A 15,267-nucleotide genomic window follows, 5' to 3' on the forward strand; every position below is an offset into this window, starting at 1 on the left:
CTGTAAACAGAATAGCTGAAACTTTAACAAAATAAATAACTCAGTTCCCTCTAATCATTAACCCATGTTTGTATAATTGAGTTAACTCCGTGTGTTGCTGCTAGTATACATAATACCTGACGTGGAAACGTTACTCGTGGATGGGGCTACAGAGCTACTAGAAAGACAGTCGAACCCGGTGCATTTCTCCGTCTGAACGTGGTGCACTTTTGCTAAATGTTTAGACAAACTGCTCGTGTTACCGCCTTTACATGCTAAACTCTTATGGCACTTTAGGTAACGAGCATTGTCCACATCGAGACGGCTAAAGTTTAACCACACCTCGGAGCGCGTTCTCTCCGCCGTGTGTGTGTGTGTGTGTCAGCTGTGTGTGTAACTGCCCCGCCCCCTCGCAAGCAGGCAGGGGAGAGAGAGATCTCTCGTCTGGATTGGAAAGATCGAAAATAATCATAGATGCATTTTGCAGTCTTTTTGCCTGTTAGAAACGGAGTTGGCGACACTAAAACTGCAATATAATGTTTGTGTAGCAATAATACATATGACATATTTTTAGATGTCTCCAGTACCGATAAAAAGACCGATAACGTCGGAGCTTAACGGTACCACGGTCTTTAATAATTCAGCCCCGGGGCCCGTTTAATACCGGGGCACGGTACCCATCCCTACCCCTGAGGGATCCATAAAAGACAAACAGTGACAATTTACTCTGCATATGAAATTAGCTTAAATGGTACTTATTTTCCCTTAGTCCAAATTGCATTAATTTGACTGTACTTAGAAGACAATGAGAGCAGATAACTTCAGCTCTGAATTAGGGCTGTGCAATTAATCGTATTTTAATCTCGATTTTGGCTTGCAACGATTACGAAAACAACGTAATCAAAATAAAATAAAACGATTAATATTTGTAATAAAAAAAAAAGAAAAATTGTTATTATTATTATTTATTTATTTTATTGGTTTTTCAGTTGAATTAGACTTAAAGTTCAGGGTAATCAACTGTTAAACACATATTGTTCGAACATTTTTTTCAATAAATTGATGTTTTCAAAGTAAGTGGATAATGGTTTTTAATAATCGTGATATCAATTATTGACCAATATAATCGTGATTATGATTTTTGCCATAATCAAGCAGCCCTACTCTGAATGCAGAGAAACCAAGGGACAGACTCAGTTCAAATAAATCATGTTTCAACTGACTTCTTACCCTGGAATAATACACTAAACGGTGTACTGTAAGCGAGTCATTCAAGCGTAAAAGTGAGCGGGGCCGTTAGACCATGGACTTCCAGTTCATCGGAGTACTAAGGTGAGTGATGAAGGGGACATCCTCAATCTACCCTAAAGCCTCCTCTGACAGACACTTCCTTCTAAAATTACACTCCTCAGTGGCTCGGAGTCACAGCAGTGCATCTCATGTACTTTGATGGTAACTGACAAGAAAGCTCAGCACTTAACACATCAGTCCATCGTGTTGGAAAGAATGACAATAGCCCCTAAACTGGGAATGACATCATAGATGAATTCAGCTCTTTCTGAGCACACGGCGCCGGTTTGCTAGAGCAGCCTGAGGCCAAAAGCACAAAGATGAACTGCATTGGGTTTTTTCAAGTTCTGTTCCTATCATGGCGTCCAACTAGCGTTTAGCAGGGCAGGTACAAAAGAGTAAAATGTACAGTGCTGGTGAAGCTAATCCTCTTATTCAGCACATCAGTCAAAGACATTTTGACGGACAAATGGCTGTTGATGGATTTGCTTACACCAGATGTCATATTCTTACAATGCGTGAGAATCATCATCACTGTACTTGGCTTCCGTAACCCCGTTTTCCCAATTTGCCTGGCTTAGTTCATTGTTTCCTGGCACCCTAACTTTTAATTTCCGTGACAAACATAGGAGCTTATATCAAGTCTAGTCTCGTCTGCCACTTTAACTTCATATAGTGGATCTCATTCCAGTTGGATTATGTCGGTCTTAACTGTCAGTACTGCACTTGCACGGTGATTGATTTTAACCTGTTTGTTAAGCAGTGCGTCTATTGGTTAACTGCTATTGACCCAGTGCACAGGACGCACGATATGATATATGGCTTTGGGATTTTTGTATGATTCATTTAAGATTTTCAAGAACAGATCACCAAAAGAAGGTGGCATAGCGGCTGTATTTTGCAGTTCAAGAAAAAAAAAGTGTGCGTTGACTTTTACAAAACACATTACAATTCTGCGCACATACCAAAAACATAAAAGCTTTGTATACATTTTGAAAGCTAGAGTGTCTACTCTGAAGAGAATTTAATAACATGGACGAGTCTGGTGATTAGACTGTTCAGTACAATGATATCATTGAAATGATACTCTCCATTGACATGTAGATGATATCTCTTTCCCTTTCAGGCATGTCACAATGGAACTTCTTATCATTCACAGCCCCCTAAACATGCCATGACTTGGACAGGAGGTGGGGGTTCTATGGTGAAGAGAAACCCAGACAATACAGAGCTAATAGAGAAGAGATTCTGAACAAGTTGAGACAAGATCTGGAAAAAAGACATATTGCCATGAAGAATTATTACAAATTATTGACACATGATGCAGGTCTATCAAGCATTAACAAGACAATGAGTGCCATCGCCAAGCAACCATGTAAACAGCCTTTTTCTGCATTAAATCAAATAAATACAGGAACCACACTTGGCATGAAGATGTATGCAAAGAACACTGACCAGACACACTGATTTTTGTTGCACTCAAATTGTAAAAACGTCAGACCCAAACAGACTTATTCTTGCCTATCCCTATCAATGGCTTTAGGCTGTCAAAGATGCTTTTTTGTACGAACAGCAATGTTGCTTCAGCTGTCATGGCACAGTCTCAGCTAGAAGCAGTTTTGAAATCATGAAGTGTTTTCCAAGCTGTACAAGATAGCTCTCTGGCAGCGCAGCTCTACTGACAGTCTTTATAGACTTCAGTCATTATTCAACACCGTCTGCTTGTATTCAGTAAGATTGTGCCTATAGGAAACCACCATGACATAATTCAGTGAGTTACTCTCTTGTTAAAAACTTGGCAAGATATCTTATTACCCATTAATTGTCAAACTTCAAAGTTTTCAGTTACATCGCTTAAACTGTGTCCTTTTGTTCCAATGCAAAATCTTCATGTTTATACTTCTTATCATAATAATGAGGGCTGGAATTACACAACTCAAGTTATTCTCTCATATTTACCCTTTGATGAAAATGTGCCAACAGCAAAGTCCTTCACTCAACTGTCATTCAATGGAAAGACATTCATCAAACCACTAAGATGTGAGCTGGGGGAAAGAACCAGTCAGATCATTTTATTGGGTTCCAGTTCATGCAAACACCCTTTGCAGTGTTTCCCCTAGGTTTACTGCTTTGGGGGGGTGCTGCTGAGCAGGGGGGGGGGCTCCGTTGGCGGGGCGCAGCGCCCCTCAAAGACAATGGTAGGGGAAACACTGCCCTTTGGCTATATGACATAAATCAATGCACCTCATCAAAAGGCCCAGACAGGCTCTTCTGAAGTTCTGAGGAGTCTAAACACCTTCATTACATTCTGCGTTACTGACGGGATGGTGAGAGGAAGTGGTGGGAAAGGGAGTTATGAGTGCAGGTGTGAATACTCCATTAGGTGATGGGAGCGAGCTGTAATGGCTTTAGTTTGACGATTCAGTTAACCTCTCCCTTTTTGGAACTCAAAAGGAATTTATAACTTTCTCCAGCAAAGTCATTTCAGTGCAAACCAGTGTTTCCGCCAGACCAGGGCTGAGAGGGCGTCCACCCTGAGAGCGGGGTGTCCACCCCGCTCTCGTGTGATGTCACGTTGTATCACGTTGTGTCACGTGACTTGAATTTTGAATTGAGCCGTCCCTTAAGTTATAGATACTATCTCTTTACGTATTAGTGATGGGAATTCCGGCTCTTTTTAGTGAGCCGGATCATTTGGCTCGGCTCACTAAGAAGAGCCGGCTCTTTCGGCTCCTAAACGGCTCTTCATGTTACCACAGTTTACCACGGAGCCTCAGTTTCGCTGCTGCGAGGCTCCGGCGCTCGCAGTTCACGCACGTGCTCCACTAGCCGCCCCCCCCCCGTCAAGGCTCGCCGGCAGTACACTTTCCATCACAGGAACACGCTTTGCTGGCGGCAAACAGAATCCCACCAGACTCCTTTGCCCCTCCAACAGAGGGATGTTCTTGTCCTTTTTCCTTTTCAAGCTATAAAAACTCGATCTTCTCTCGAATTATTATTTTTTTTGGACGCCCTCGGCTCGAGTTCAGGGCGTTCGGAGCTGAATAAGGGCGTCAAATGACGGCAAGACGCCCCCCTGGCGGAAACGCTGGTGCAAACCACATTGTGAATGAAGTACAACACATATAATTGCTTTGTGAGGAAATGTCAATATCCTGCTTTACAGTTGGCAGAAAAGTGAATTTTGTCCCATAACTTTGTAAGGAATATAATACATGTATGATGCAGGTTTGACAGTTCAGGATGCTGTTGTGATGCTGCTGCAACCTTTTGGTCAAAATCCCACAATAACTATCAGTTTCAGGATGCAACTATGGTAAGAAACACCAGAAGATGAAGTTGACAGAAAAGCATAAATCAGGCTTTCAACAGAAGTCTTAAGGGCTTCTGTGTGGTTACAAATATTCTCACCTGCCAAAACAATTCAGTAGGGGCTCCAAAGAAAATCATACCAAACCCATTTGTTGTGAATAGGGCCAAGAACGACACACCAAAGTAATTAAACATGCCTTTGTGAGACATGTCGATGTTATGATTGCCTTTTTATATATTTAACATGGACGGGCCATTGTTTGAAATGGCAAACTTTTGGAATGTCAGAAGATTGAGATGGCTTTGCAATCAAGACGTCAATATTGCACTTGGGTCTTTGACATCATTTAAATGAATAAAAACAGCTAAGAGTACAAACCCAAAAATGTAAGAGAGGACTAGAACAGACAAAGGAAGTGAACGTTCTGCTTACAACCAAAGATGTAAGAATGACAAAGTGAACAACACAGGGCACATAAGTCCTCTGAGGACGCTGTCTAGAGACAAACAAGGGGCCGTTGTTATAACATCTAGCCTGAAGTCCTGACATCATATATGACACAGCAGTTGTATATAATAAATCAAACTCAGGCCTATGGGATGCTGACTGGGGCTTTGTGTTGGTCTATTCAGTCAGGATTCAGAGACCTGTCTCTGGTTGCCTGAGGTGACTGGAGGACCGTCACCAGGTGTGTATGGGTAATGAAATCAGTCCCCACGGGGTAAGGGTGATAGAAGAACAACAACACACAGGAGTGGTATCAGTTCACTCCCGCCTTTATAGCCTTCATTCCTGACCTGCCTCAGAGATTCTGGGTCAGTAGTGGCTTTTTAAAGACTTGATAAAGTCCTTCAAATAGTTTGGTTCTGCTAAATAGGCCTGTGATGGTGCCTGACACCTTTAAAGAGGCTCTGTCATTTTCATTACTGCTTTAAGATGTGATACACTCAAATCTGTTTAAACACGGTGTTGTAATAGCGAGCTACACATGAAAACATATCAGGTGGTATGTAAAATACCAAGAGTTGAAAACCCCCTCAAAAACACAATTTCTCAAACGAGACATGTGTATATTAACATGCTCTCGACACTCTTGAGAATATAAAAAAACAGTTGTTACTGTCAGCCTGGAGGCAGCATTGAGAAATGCAATGAATATAGCACTGATGATTGGTGGAACAGTTGAGACAATAGAGATGCAGTGTGGCTGCTGATGACAATACAGATTCAATAAACATGCAAGGATTCAACAATATGGCTTAGCCAAGCCTTCATAAATAAAACAAAAAATGACTGTGAAATTAATAAATGTACTCAAAAATCGAAACATAAGGAAAAAAAGTACACCTGTTGGCACACAAAGACAGTAGGCAGCATTATTTCATGAGTCATCCCATTTTTCTATTGTAGGCTATGACTAGCAATAGGCCTTCGAGTAATACAATCTGCAGTGAAATATTAAGCCAATGTTAACTAAATGTTAGTCTAGTCAAGTAGAGTAGATCTGTACCATGTGGTGGAACCGCAACATTAGAGCTGAGAACTTGTGATCAGATGAACAACACTCTTAGGTTATCACTAAGGCTATCGCTCACCATGACATTTATCAGTTACATGTAATTGATTGAAGAGTATGGGGGGCCCACAGCCTTTCTCTTTGCCGAGGCCCCATAATCCCGACCAACGCCCCTGCTACATTAAATCACTCACTTTATGCAACGGTGGGCTCCAGATCACATTTTTAAGCCTTTATGTAAACCTGCAGAGCTGTGACAGCATTACAACAACATGCAGCAGATAATCAGCCGGCCGTCAGGGCTTGAAGGCTGACAAGAGCACAGCTCACTGCAGGATGACAAAGTCAAATGCAATGAGGGCAGGCAAGTGTCGTGATTGAAATTCTCCCAGAACAAAACCTTGTTTGTGTGATTATTGTTCACCAGGCTCGCGATGAGGCAAAAATCCATTCCACATGATGCATTCATTGTTTGCAGCCAAACACGCAACAGGCCCCACAGCAGTCACAGCTACTGTACAATGGCCCTGGCCAAAACCAACTGAGAGCCTGCTGCTACATTAGGAGAGTCCAGCACAACTAGGTGCAATATACTCTTTAGTTATTTTTGTATTTAGGCTATATCATTACACATTAAGAATGCAACTTTTTATTTTTAAGGGTTATAATGTAGATGTTCACTCAGTATTTGGTTTTAGACTCAAGTAATTATAGGAATTCAATATAGCAGAAGATCAGAAAATACCAATAAAATCCACATATTGACAAACAATGACAACAGCCACAAAGTAAACCCCCCAGAAGAACTTAAAGAATGTTGTTGGAAAGATTTCGTCAGAGTCTGAGTCAAATAATTGCAGTTTGAGTAACCTTTCAACAGGTGACGAAGCAATCAAATCAAACTGCGGTTTAAAGGAGAAGGTGCTGCAAATACATGCTGCTAACCAGTAACTAAGGCCACACAATGACAACAAAACACCTGTGCGAAAAATGAATCAAAGTCCTGAGGAGTTAACACAGTATTTGGACTCTGTTTTGTCACTCACCTCTATCCATGTCTGCGCCTCCTGAAACGCGGAGTCTGCGGCCGCCTCGCTGACAGGGGGATGCTGATGAGACTGTCCTATGTCTGCAACCGGACTTGCCATTGGCGAGGAAGCTCTTCTCTCAAAGTATACAGTAAAGCCTTTACAAATGTGTGAAGGCAGCTCAATGCAGCGTTATTCCACCAGACTTTTGGGTTGGTCAGCCGGTTGTCCTCAGTCTGTTGTAGGTGTTGCAGCAGCAGCAGCACCGGCGAGGCGAGCGGACCAGTTGCTGCTCTCCAGTGTCGCTCCTGGTGGAGTCTGTGAGGAGAAAACCAGCGTCAAGTCACACACAGTCAATCACAGGGCTTCCGGTGTGACCCTTCAAAATAAAAGCTTTAGCCGAGGAAAGCACAAATAATGTTTTTTAAGTATTTTAATAAATGCAACAAGATAATTCCTTGTTAGACAAACATTGTGTGGCTTCTGCCTAATTCAAATACTATTTTGAGATCTTATTTCCTGTCAAACTACTTCTGTTTTGATAGCTATAAGATATTTTCCATGCTACTCTGTCCCGTTAAAACAGAATACAGGAAAGTCCTTACTCTTAAATGGACTCAAATTGCTATTAAACAACCTTAGTAGTTTGTAAGGAGCAATTGTTCTGTTTGTGGTTTGTCAGGTACACATGTATTGCCGTAAAGCTAGCTAAAAACGGTTTCAAAACAAAAGCTTTAGCCGAGGAACATAGCCTACTGAACAATTGTCGGCCTCCAAATACAACATAAATACTTTTTATTAAACCAAGCAACAACAAGAGATAACCTTGTTTATCTCGCTTCTGCGATTTATATTTAAAATATCAAATTTCCTGTCAAACTACTCATGTTTTGAAAAGCTATAAAATATTCTCCATGCGCTAATCTGTCCTGTTAAAGCTAAAAACATAAAATGTCTTACTCTGAAATGGACTCCAATTAGTATTGAGCAACCATGGCAACTATAGTTTTTCCGAATTAAGTTGCTTTTGTGGTTTGTCACGTTCACATGTGTTAACGTAATGTTAGCTAACAACTGACGTAAGCTAGCTAGATAGTTCGTTTCTTGATTAGCTTAACCAATGTTACAGTTTAGCTCCTGTACATGAATTCGGATAATGTGCCATAGAGAATGTTAAGTTAAACTAGCCTGGTAATGAAACATTGAGGGCGGTGGAAGACCATAGATGTATAACGTAAAGGCAATGTTAACTTCCGTTTTATTCTCCCAGACAACACTTACCGCTGTTTTGAAGACATTTCAAGGTTCCTCAGATTCATTAATCCAAAGAAGGGAAATATTATTTAAACCGCTTCACAATTTAAACTGTGTTGCCAGTTGCACGTCTCGAACTCCAACGGCAACCGGAAATTAATCTTCTTCTGGCTTTATTTTGGCGGTAACGTAACATCCATGGTAGGGATTTACCTTTATATATACAGTCTATGGGATTTACACATCCAAAATGCTTTTTTTGCAGAACAAAACAGCAAGAAACGTGATTAATTGTATGTAGTATATGTGTTGAAAAGGTGTAGCCTTATATTTATGTTATTATTGGACAGATTTGTAGGGAATTTATTTGGAAATGTCTCTAAATGGGGGTGTTTCTCAAAGTTTTCCTGTCATGTTTTTTTTACTATTCAGAACTAATGTCATTATTAACAGCCTTAAATGTTGATGCCTTTCTGATTGTGAATAGATTCCTACCCATTTTTAAAAAACCTTTATTAATCGAGAGTAATTTGCAATAACATGTGAATAACATTGAATGGTGCAAATACATTATAGATTAAATACATTTCCATTTATGTATGAAGTGTTTCTTAACCAGATCAAATGATTAACCAAAAATTACACCTTTTTTTCCTTTTAGCTTTCAACCCATTGGTCTCATGGATGTATTATTATTTTTGAAATCCACCTGCCATTAGTTAAGGCTCTTATTTAGGTAACAAAGCCGCGTTGCTTCCGGTAGTAGTGTAGTTGTTTCTCTCTGACTTGACGCAGCTGGACTGACAGGACTACTTGCACGCCGCAGTATTATCCGCTCCAATGGCCAAAAATACACAGAGCAGTGCAGCCAATGAGGGCAGCAACACACAGGGGATCTCACACACACTTTCACTATGTGGGGCAACCGAGAGAGTAGAGAGTTCACTGAATTACAGCAAAAACACTCAAAACAAAGAGCCAACTCTGATCTCCAACTAAATTATACTGTTTTAGAAAATGTCTGTATGTTTGCTCTCATAGCACTTGCATCAGTTTGATTCTGGAACATAGCTAAAAGAAAAAAATTGATATAACTAATTAAACTACCTTTTGCAATTTACAGTCAGGTAAACTAAATTCACCTCTACCAGGTTTATACCAAAAGATGAATAAGCCTAATGACATATTTATCAAGTAATACGGAAGGCCCTAATATAAACTTTGTGTTGAATTAGAAAATCCATAATGTGTTTTAATGGTCAATTCAAATACAAATTCCTCAGTCAGCTAGATTTTTAGTTTTTGTTGCCAGGGCCATTGTTAAGGCTATTTTGGGAGATAAAAGGGATCCTCTATTTGGCAAAAAACAAGAACAAACCCGCATAAACATTGTTTGATTAGCTTTCATCTTGTATTTAAATTTGATATCTTCCACCTTTCCACCTGTAAACATAATCATTTGTGTTAACTGGAGTGTACAACCACGTTAATGAATAATAACTTTGGATTAAAACCAACTCTTTCGCTCCAGAAGTATTTTAATGACATTTCTAACACAGTCTTAACGTGTAATATAAGCCCACTTTGGTCAATGAAATGATTTAGAAAAACAAACAGCCTACACAATTATTATTATTATTATTATTATTATAAGTCACACACACATGATTTCACAATTTTAAAACACTATACAAAACAGCATTAAAAGCTATTAGTTTAGGAAACTGTATCCTTGGTGAAATGACACCCACATAGACTGTTCTGGAAACTGCAGCATACCAAAAGTTGTCCACAGGCTCTGTGTAAATATCTCTGCTGACCTCTGGTGGAATAATGCAGCAGTACTGAACACAGGGAGGAGGAGCTTCAGGCAGTGTGTGTGTGTGTTCAGTCGCCACTCCTCTTTCCTCAGGCTTTGATTTCCTGGATACCAGAAACAGTTCAGTGTTTTTCTTTCATTCAGTCTTTCTCCCGAAATATCTGTCTTTAAAGGAAATCATGGTTTGTTTTTCAGTCAGCCGGCTGTTTCCTTTATGCTGCTCACCCTCTTGACTTCCAGGAGTCACACACCATCTGTGTTTGACAGGACACACTCTTAAATCTGGACGGGCAAAGGGCAGCTTGGCAAGTAGTAGCCTACCTACACCTCTACTGCACATATTATTACTCATGTATTACTTCTGTCTAAATAATTCCTTCAATATTCATCTAAAAAGGTTACATTTTACACGTTGTACATTTTACTCATATAATCTGTTCAGTATTTATACTCCATATTCCATATATTTTGAATATATATATATTTGTATATATATATATATAATATCTGCATGTATATTTTCTATTTCGACATGTATATTTTATATTTAATATTTTATTTTATTTTTCTTTCTATTCTTGTATATTTTGTAGTTTTGTTTTATTGTAAAATGCCTTTTATGCTGCTGTAACAATAACAATTTCCCAATTTGGGATCAATAAAGTACTATCTATCTATCTATCTATCATTTCATTGTTTTTAAAGTGACTAGAACTACAGTGTCCACTTTCTTACAAGTGTAAAGACCTATAATTCAGTCATTTTTTGTTTCTAGAAGAGGATGCTCATAAATCAAGGATATTCATTCCTAATTAATAAACAGCAGATGTATTCAGTGAAGGCATTTCCTGTTAGTCAAGAAGTTAAATATGTCTCTCTCTTATGAATTCTACTGTAGTTATAGCTATATGTATTACCATAAAGTGTCTGCAGAGGGCGCCAGAGCTCTGTGTTTTTTAGGTTTTATTTGGTTGTTTACTTGTTATCAACAATAACCAATAATTATGAAAACATTTAATGATATATATAACGCCAATTTGTGAAGGCTTTTTCGCCCATCGCACTAGTTCCCTCACCTAAAATATTTTTGGATTATTACAGTAAATAAGCTTAGTGGCAAACAAACATTTCTGATACTGCAAAATAAGACTGAAAAGGACACAAAACAACTACAAATGAATCAAGATTAGAACAAAGTTTCAACACGATTAATAGACGTAAAAATAATATAAAGGGAAGCTAAACAACAAAACAACCAAGTGGGTGCAAAACGACTTATAATTGACTAGTAAATGGGCACATTTCTACAACATCTCCAATTCTGTCAAACCTAAGAAGAAAAACACGTGAAACAGTTAACATACAACTTACAACATACAAAACATTGGACATTTATTTTTGTATTACTATTTCTAACATAGTAGAATCAGAAAATAGCTCATGATTTGTGGCAAACAGTTGCTTAAAAAAATCTGTTGAAAACAAGGAGAGTTTTTACTTTGAACTCTTGATCTGGTCATTTGCACAAATAACTAGAGGTGTGATTGAACCAAACGTTAAGCTAAAAATAGCAATTCCAACAACTATGTGATACCAAATGTGACACTTCAGTCTCATTCCTGAGTTGATTTCAGCTGATCTCCTTTCAGGTTTCAGCGCTTCCTTCCGTCTCCTCCTGAGTTTTAAAAATGTGGCTCCTGGTTGTTTCCGCCCCGCTGCTTCCCGCCATCTTCATGGTGTCCAGGCGTTATCGAGTCAAAGTTTCCGCACTGTGCCACCGAGCCCTTGCCTGGGCTCTGAGGCTGGTGAGAGGGAGAGTGTGTGTGAAGAGCACCCACGCCTTCGTCTTCTCCAGATGCACCCATGGCAAAGCTGACAGCGTCCTGCAGACCTATGACCTCTACGCCAACACACACCCCTCACTCTGCATCAGCCCACACATGAGTCAGTATGCTAAATAATTACTTTATGTGGCAGTGCATTAAAGGGGACCTATCATGCAAAATGCACTTTTGTACGTCTTTTATACATGAATATGTGTCCCCGGTGTTCCAGGGAACTCACCAAGTGTCAGAAAACACAACCCTCTCTATTTTCCTCCATACCCAAATCTCTAAAAAAGGGGCTGCAACGGATCTGATAAAAACTGATCCAGATTTGAACACTGTCCTGACGTCAGGACGGTGGCGCTACGGCTATTGGGCCAACTCCACCAATCAGGAGGAGACAGCCACGGCCATTGCCATTCGAAAGCGCTGGAGACGCTGTAGTACATATGCCAGGCCAGTAGATGGTGCTGTTCTCACAGAATCAACCCTTGCAAAAACAGAGCTAACATTTTTCAAATTGAGCGAAATGAGGCATGGCTAAAATGCATGATCTGTTTGGTATTTTGAAGAAAAAAAAAGTATAAATATGCCTTATATAGGTATGGTCCTACACTATATTATTCAAATATAGCATGATAGGTCCACTTTAAGCTACAAGGCAATGTCTTTATATATCAGTGCAGACAATTTCTATTAAAATCCAACAGATCATTACTTTAAAAACACTTCTGTAACTTTCAAAATGAACTGTAACACTTGACTGTCTCACCCTATTTGTTTTCTATATCACCCTACATCTATTTCAATATCTATGTCATACGTTTTTCACATTATATTTACAATACACCACTCAAATGGATAGTTCAGATGTTTTTAAATGTGGTTGTGTGAGGTCTTATCCATAATCAGTGCATTATCTTAAGTAGATGACAGTAAGCATGGACCAGTTTCGAGAAGCAGACAGATGCTATGGCACAGGAGCAAAAAAAGTACAGTTGTGGAAAGGGGTAACATACTTAGGACACCTAAAAGAAGCCCCACCCAGAAGAATATGCTTGGCTTTAGCAATCAGAATCAGAAACGGGTTTATTACCAGGTAGGTTGACACGTACGAGGAATTTGACTTGGTGTCGTGGTGCATACATAAAAGTAAAAAAAAAACACAGATAGCGAATAATTATAAGAACACTATAATATAAAAATTTTAAAAAAAGTATTTACATTGAAATAGAATGGAATATGTGCGGTAAAAACACCGCACATATTTTATATTTGATGTATTATTATTGTATCTATGCAGTGAGTGTCTCTAACGGGGACCTGTGGTTCCTGAAGTCATCATGAAGCCTGGTCCTTGTCCTCTCTGTCAGGTGGGGTGTTGGAGGAGGCGGTGCAGAGAGTCCGCCCCCCCCTGGTGTTGGAGCTGGGGATGCACTGTGGGTACAGCTCTGTGCGCCTGCTGCGTCTGCTGCCCCCTGCTGGCAGACTGATCACAGTGGAGCTGGACCCCCTCACTGCAGAGCTGGGGGAGGAAATCATTCTGGTGTCTGGCTTCAAACACTCCCAGGTACACACAGAGTGGATCAGCTTCTTCTATTTACTACATTCAAATACAAGTGCTTTGGAAACACAGTTGATGATTTTTTCTCGTTTAAGCCTTACACTCAGCAACTACTGAAATACTGTTAAAAATGGGTTTTATTTTAGAAACAAGTCTTGCTTTTGCTTGAATGTATTCTGTAATCATGTATGTGCTGGACTTTTCCAATGTTATACACAGGCATGCATCTTCACAATGCCTACAAAGCCTGCATACGCTCTTCCATGATGCACTGAGATGTATTAGTAATATCAAAGCCCTAACCCCCCATTGCTCTCTGTATTATCTGCCTTGATGGTCTGCCTTGTGACTCCTGGATTTAACCATTGGACTATTCTTATATATATAATGCTATCCCTGGTCTGCATCCCAGGACTTACTCTGCTCCCTGCAAGTCCATACTGAAGGGGGAAAAAAGGGCATTTCAGTTTACTCTCTTTCGAATCCGTTGCAAATCATATACATATTCAAAAGCTGGTCCTATTCAAGGGACACAACGAAAGGGATTCTTAATCATTTGGAAGCAGGTACAGTTGCAGGTCTTTCATATCTAATTTGTTTTTCGTTTAGATGTGTCTTTATGTGTTTTATTTGTTTTGCTGTCTGTCTTGAAAAGAGTGTTTTGAATCTCAATGAGTCTTCTACTCCTGATCAAATAAAGGATATAATAAAATAATAAATAAAGAGGTCAAGTGGCAAACTTGCTACTCTTAACAGAAAATTCTAATTTAAAGGAGAGATTCTAACCCATCTTCCTGTTCTCTTGTATTCTTTGCAGTTCCAGGTGTTGACTTCTAGCTCAGCTGAGGCCATCCCAACGTTGCCTTCTTTACTCACTGATCTTGATAAAGGGAGCAGTGAGGGCTTCAGTCTGGTGCTGATGGACCACGACCCCCAGCAGTACCTCCCTGACCTGCTGTCTCTGGAGAGAGAGGAGCTCCTCCGCCCCTCCGGCTGCTCCTTCCTCCTGATCCACAGGAAGCAAAGAGATCTCAGAGAAATCCTGGATCACATCGGAGCGAGGCCCGACTGCTACTGCATCAAATCAGAGCGCCAGGGTGTGACGGAGATCTTCTACCAGAAGGGAAGCACAGGGTTAGATAGGTGATACAGAATGTAAATATGGAAGTGAGTGCTTTTGGTTTGTGTGGACTAGATCAACCAACAGTGTTAAACTTCCTTATATTACCATAAAATGGTCAAAGAATTAAAGGAGCGGACATGAACTACTTTCTAGAATTTGTCAAACTGTTGTTGTTTTTCGTTGGTTGACATTAAAAATGCTTTATTTATATGATGTGTTTTACAATATTTGTATGTTTACAGTATTCGTGCTATAAATGACATTCGATTTCGACAAATTTAAAGCAGAAAAGGAAAGTATTATATTACAGATCTCTTATTATTTCTGTTGCCTCTCAGATGGCTTACAAAACCAATGTAACACATTATTTCAGGTGACACAAAACACGACTTTCTTTTGTGTGTTATATCAGCACATTCACAAAGGGCTTGCACCATCCCTTTTCCTCACAACAAAAGAAACAAAGAAAAATACGACTAGATGTAGATCACTTGGTAACCACTGGATGGCGCTCTCTGCTTTTTAAAACAATACAAGCTGAGGCTTTGAATTGGG

At 39.8% G+C, this 15,267-nt stretch overlaps 2 protein-coding genes across 11 annotated transcripts in view; one reads left to right on the forward strand and one right to left on the reverse strand.

The window, feature by feature from the left end:
- The window catches only part of LOC117485244 (LIM and calponin homology domains-containing protein 1-like), a 102,237-nt gene extending 94,817 nt beyond the window's left edge, over positions 1 to 7,420 (reverse strand). For all 9 annotated transcript variants that reach the window (XM_034133800.1, XM_034133797.1, XM_034133793.1 and 6 more), the window contains exon 1: positions 7,145 to 7,420. In XM_034133800.1, the coding sequence (XP_033989691.1) occupies positions 7,145 to 7,246 (102 nt within the window). In that variant the 5' untranslated portion in view covers positions 7,247 to 7,420. The remainder of the gene's footprint in view (positions 1 to 7,144) is intronic.
- Positions 7,421 to 10,293: 2,873 nt separating this feature from the next.
- Positions 10,294 to 14,867, forward strand: LOC117485221 (transmembrane O-methyltransferase homolog). Of its 2 annotated transcripts, none has more exons than XM_034133766.1 (4): positions 10,294 to 10,508; positions 11,849 to 12,143; positions 13,399 to 13,595; positions 14,407 to 14,867. In XM_034133766.1, exons 2-4 carry the CDS (start codon positions 11,888 to 11,890, stop codon positions 14,734 to 14,736), a joined length of 783 nt encoding a protein of 260 aa, XP_033989657.1. In that variant the 5' UTR covers positions 10,294 to 10,508; positions 11,849 to 11,887; the 3' UTR covers positions 14,737 to 14,867. The 2 variants fall into 2 exon arrangements, with proteins under 2 accessions (XP_033989657.1, XP_033989656.1); XM_034133765.1 differs by having other exon boundaries at positions 10,294 to 10,504.
- Positions 14,868 to 15,267: the final 400 nt, after the last annotated feature.

The sequence above is a fragment of the Trematomus bernacchii genome, unplaced genomic scaffold (genome assembly GCF_902827165.1).
Source record: "Trematomus bernacchii unplaced genomic scaffold, fTreBer1.1, whole genome shotgun sequence".
Classification (NCBI taxonomy): domain Eukaryota; kingdom Metazoa; phylum Chordata; class Actinopteri; order Perciformes; family Nototheniidae; genus Trematomus; species Trematomus bernacchii.

What these genes read in the sequence shown, in the direction of transcription:
- LOC117485221 (XM_034133766.1), top strand. Translation starts at nt 11,888, where the DNA reads ATGTGGCTCCTGGTTGTTTCCGCCCCGCTGCTTCCCGCCATCTTCATG. An exon ending in CTGCATCAGCCCACACATGA is followed by an intron (nt 12,144 to 13,398) that starts GTCAGTATGCTA and finishes CCTCTCTGTCAG; the next exon opens with GTGGGGTGTTGGAGGAGGCG. An exon ending in CTGGCTTCAAACACTCCCAG is followed by an intron (nt 13,596 to 14,406) that starts GTACACACAGAG and finishes TATTCTTTGCAG; the next exon opens with TTCCAGGTGTTGACTTCTAG.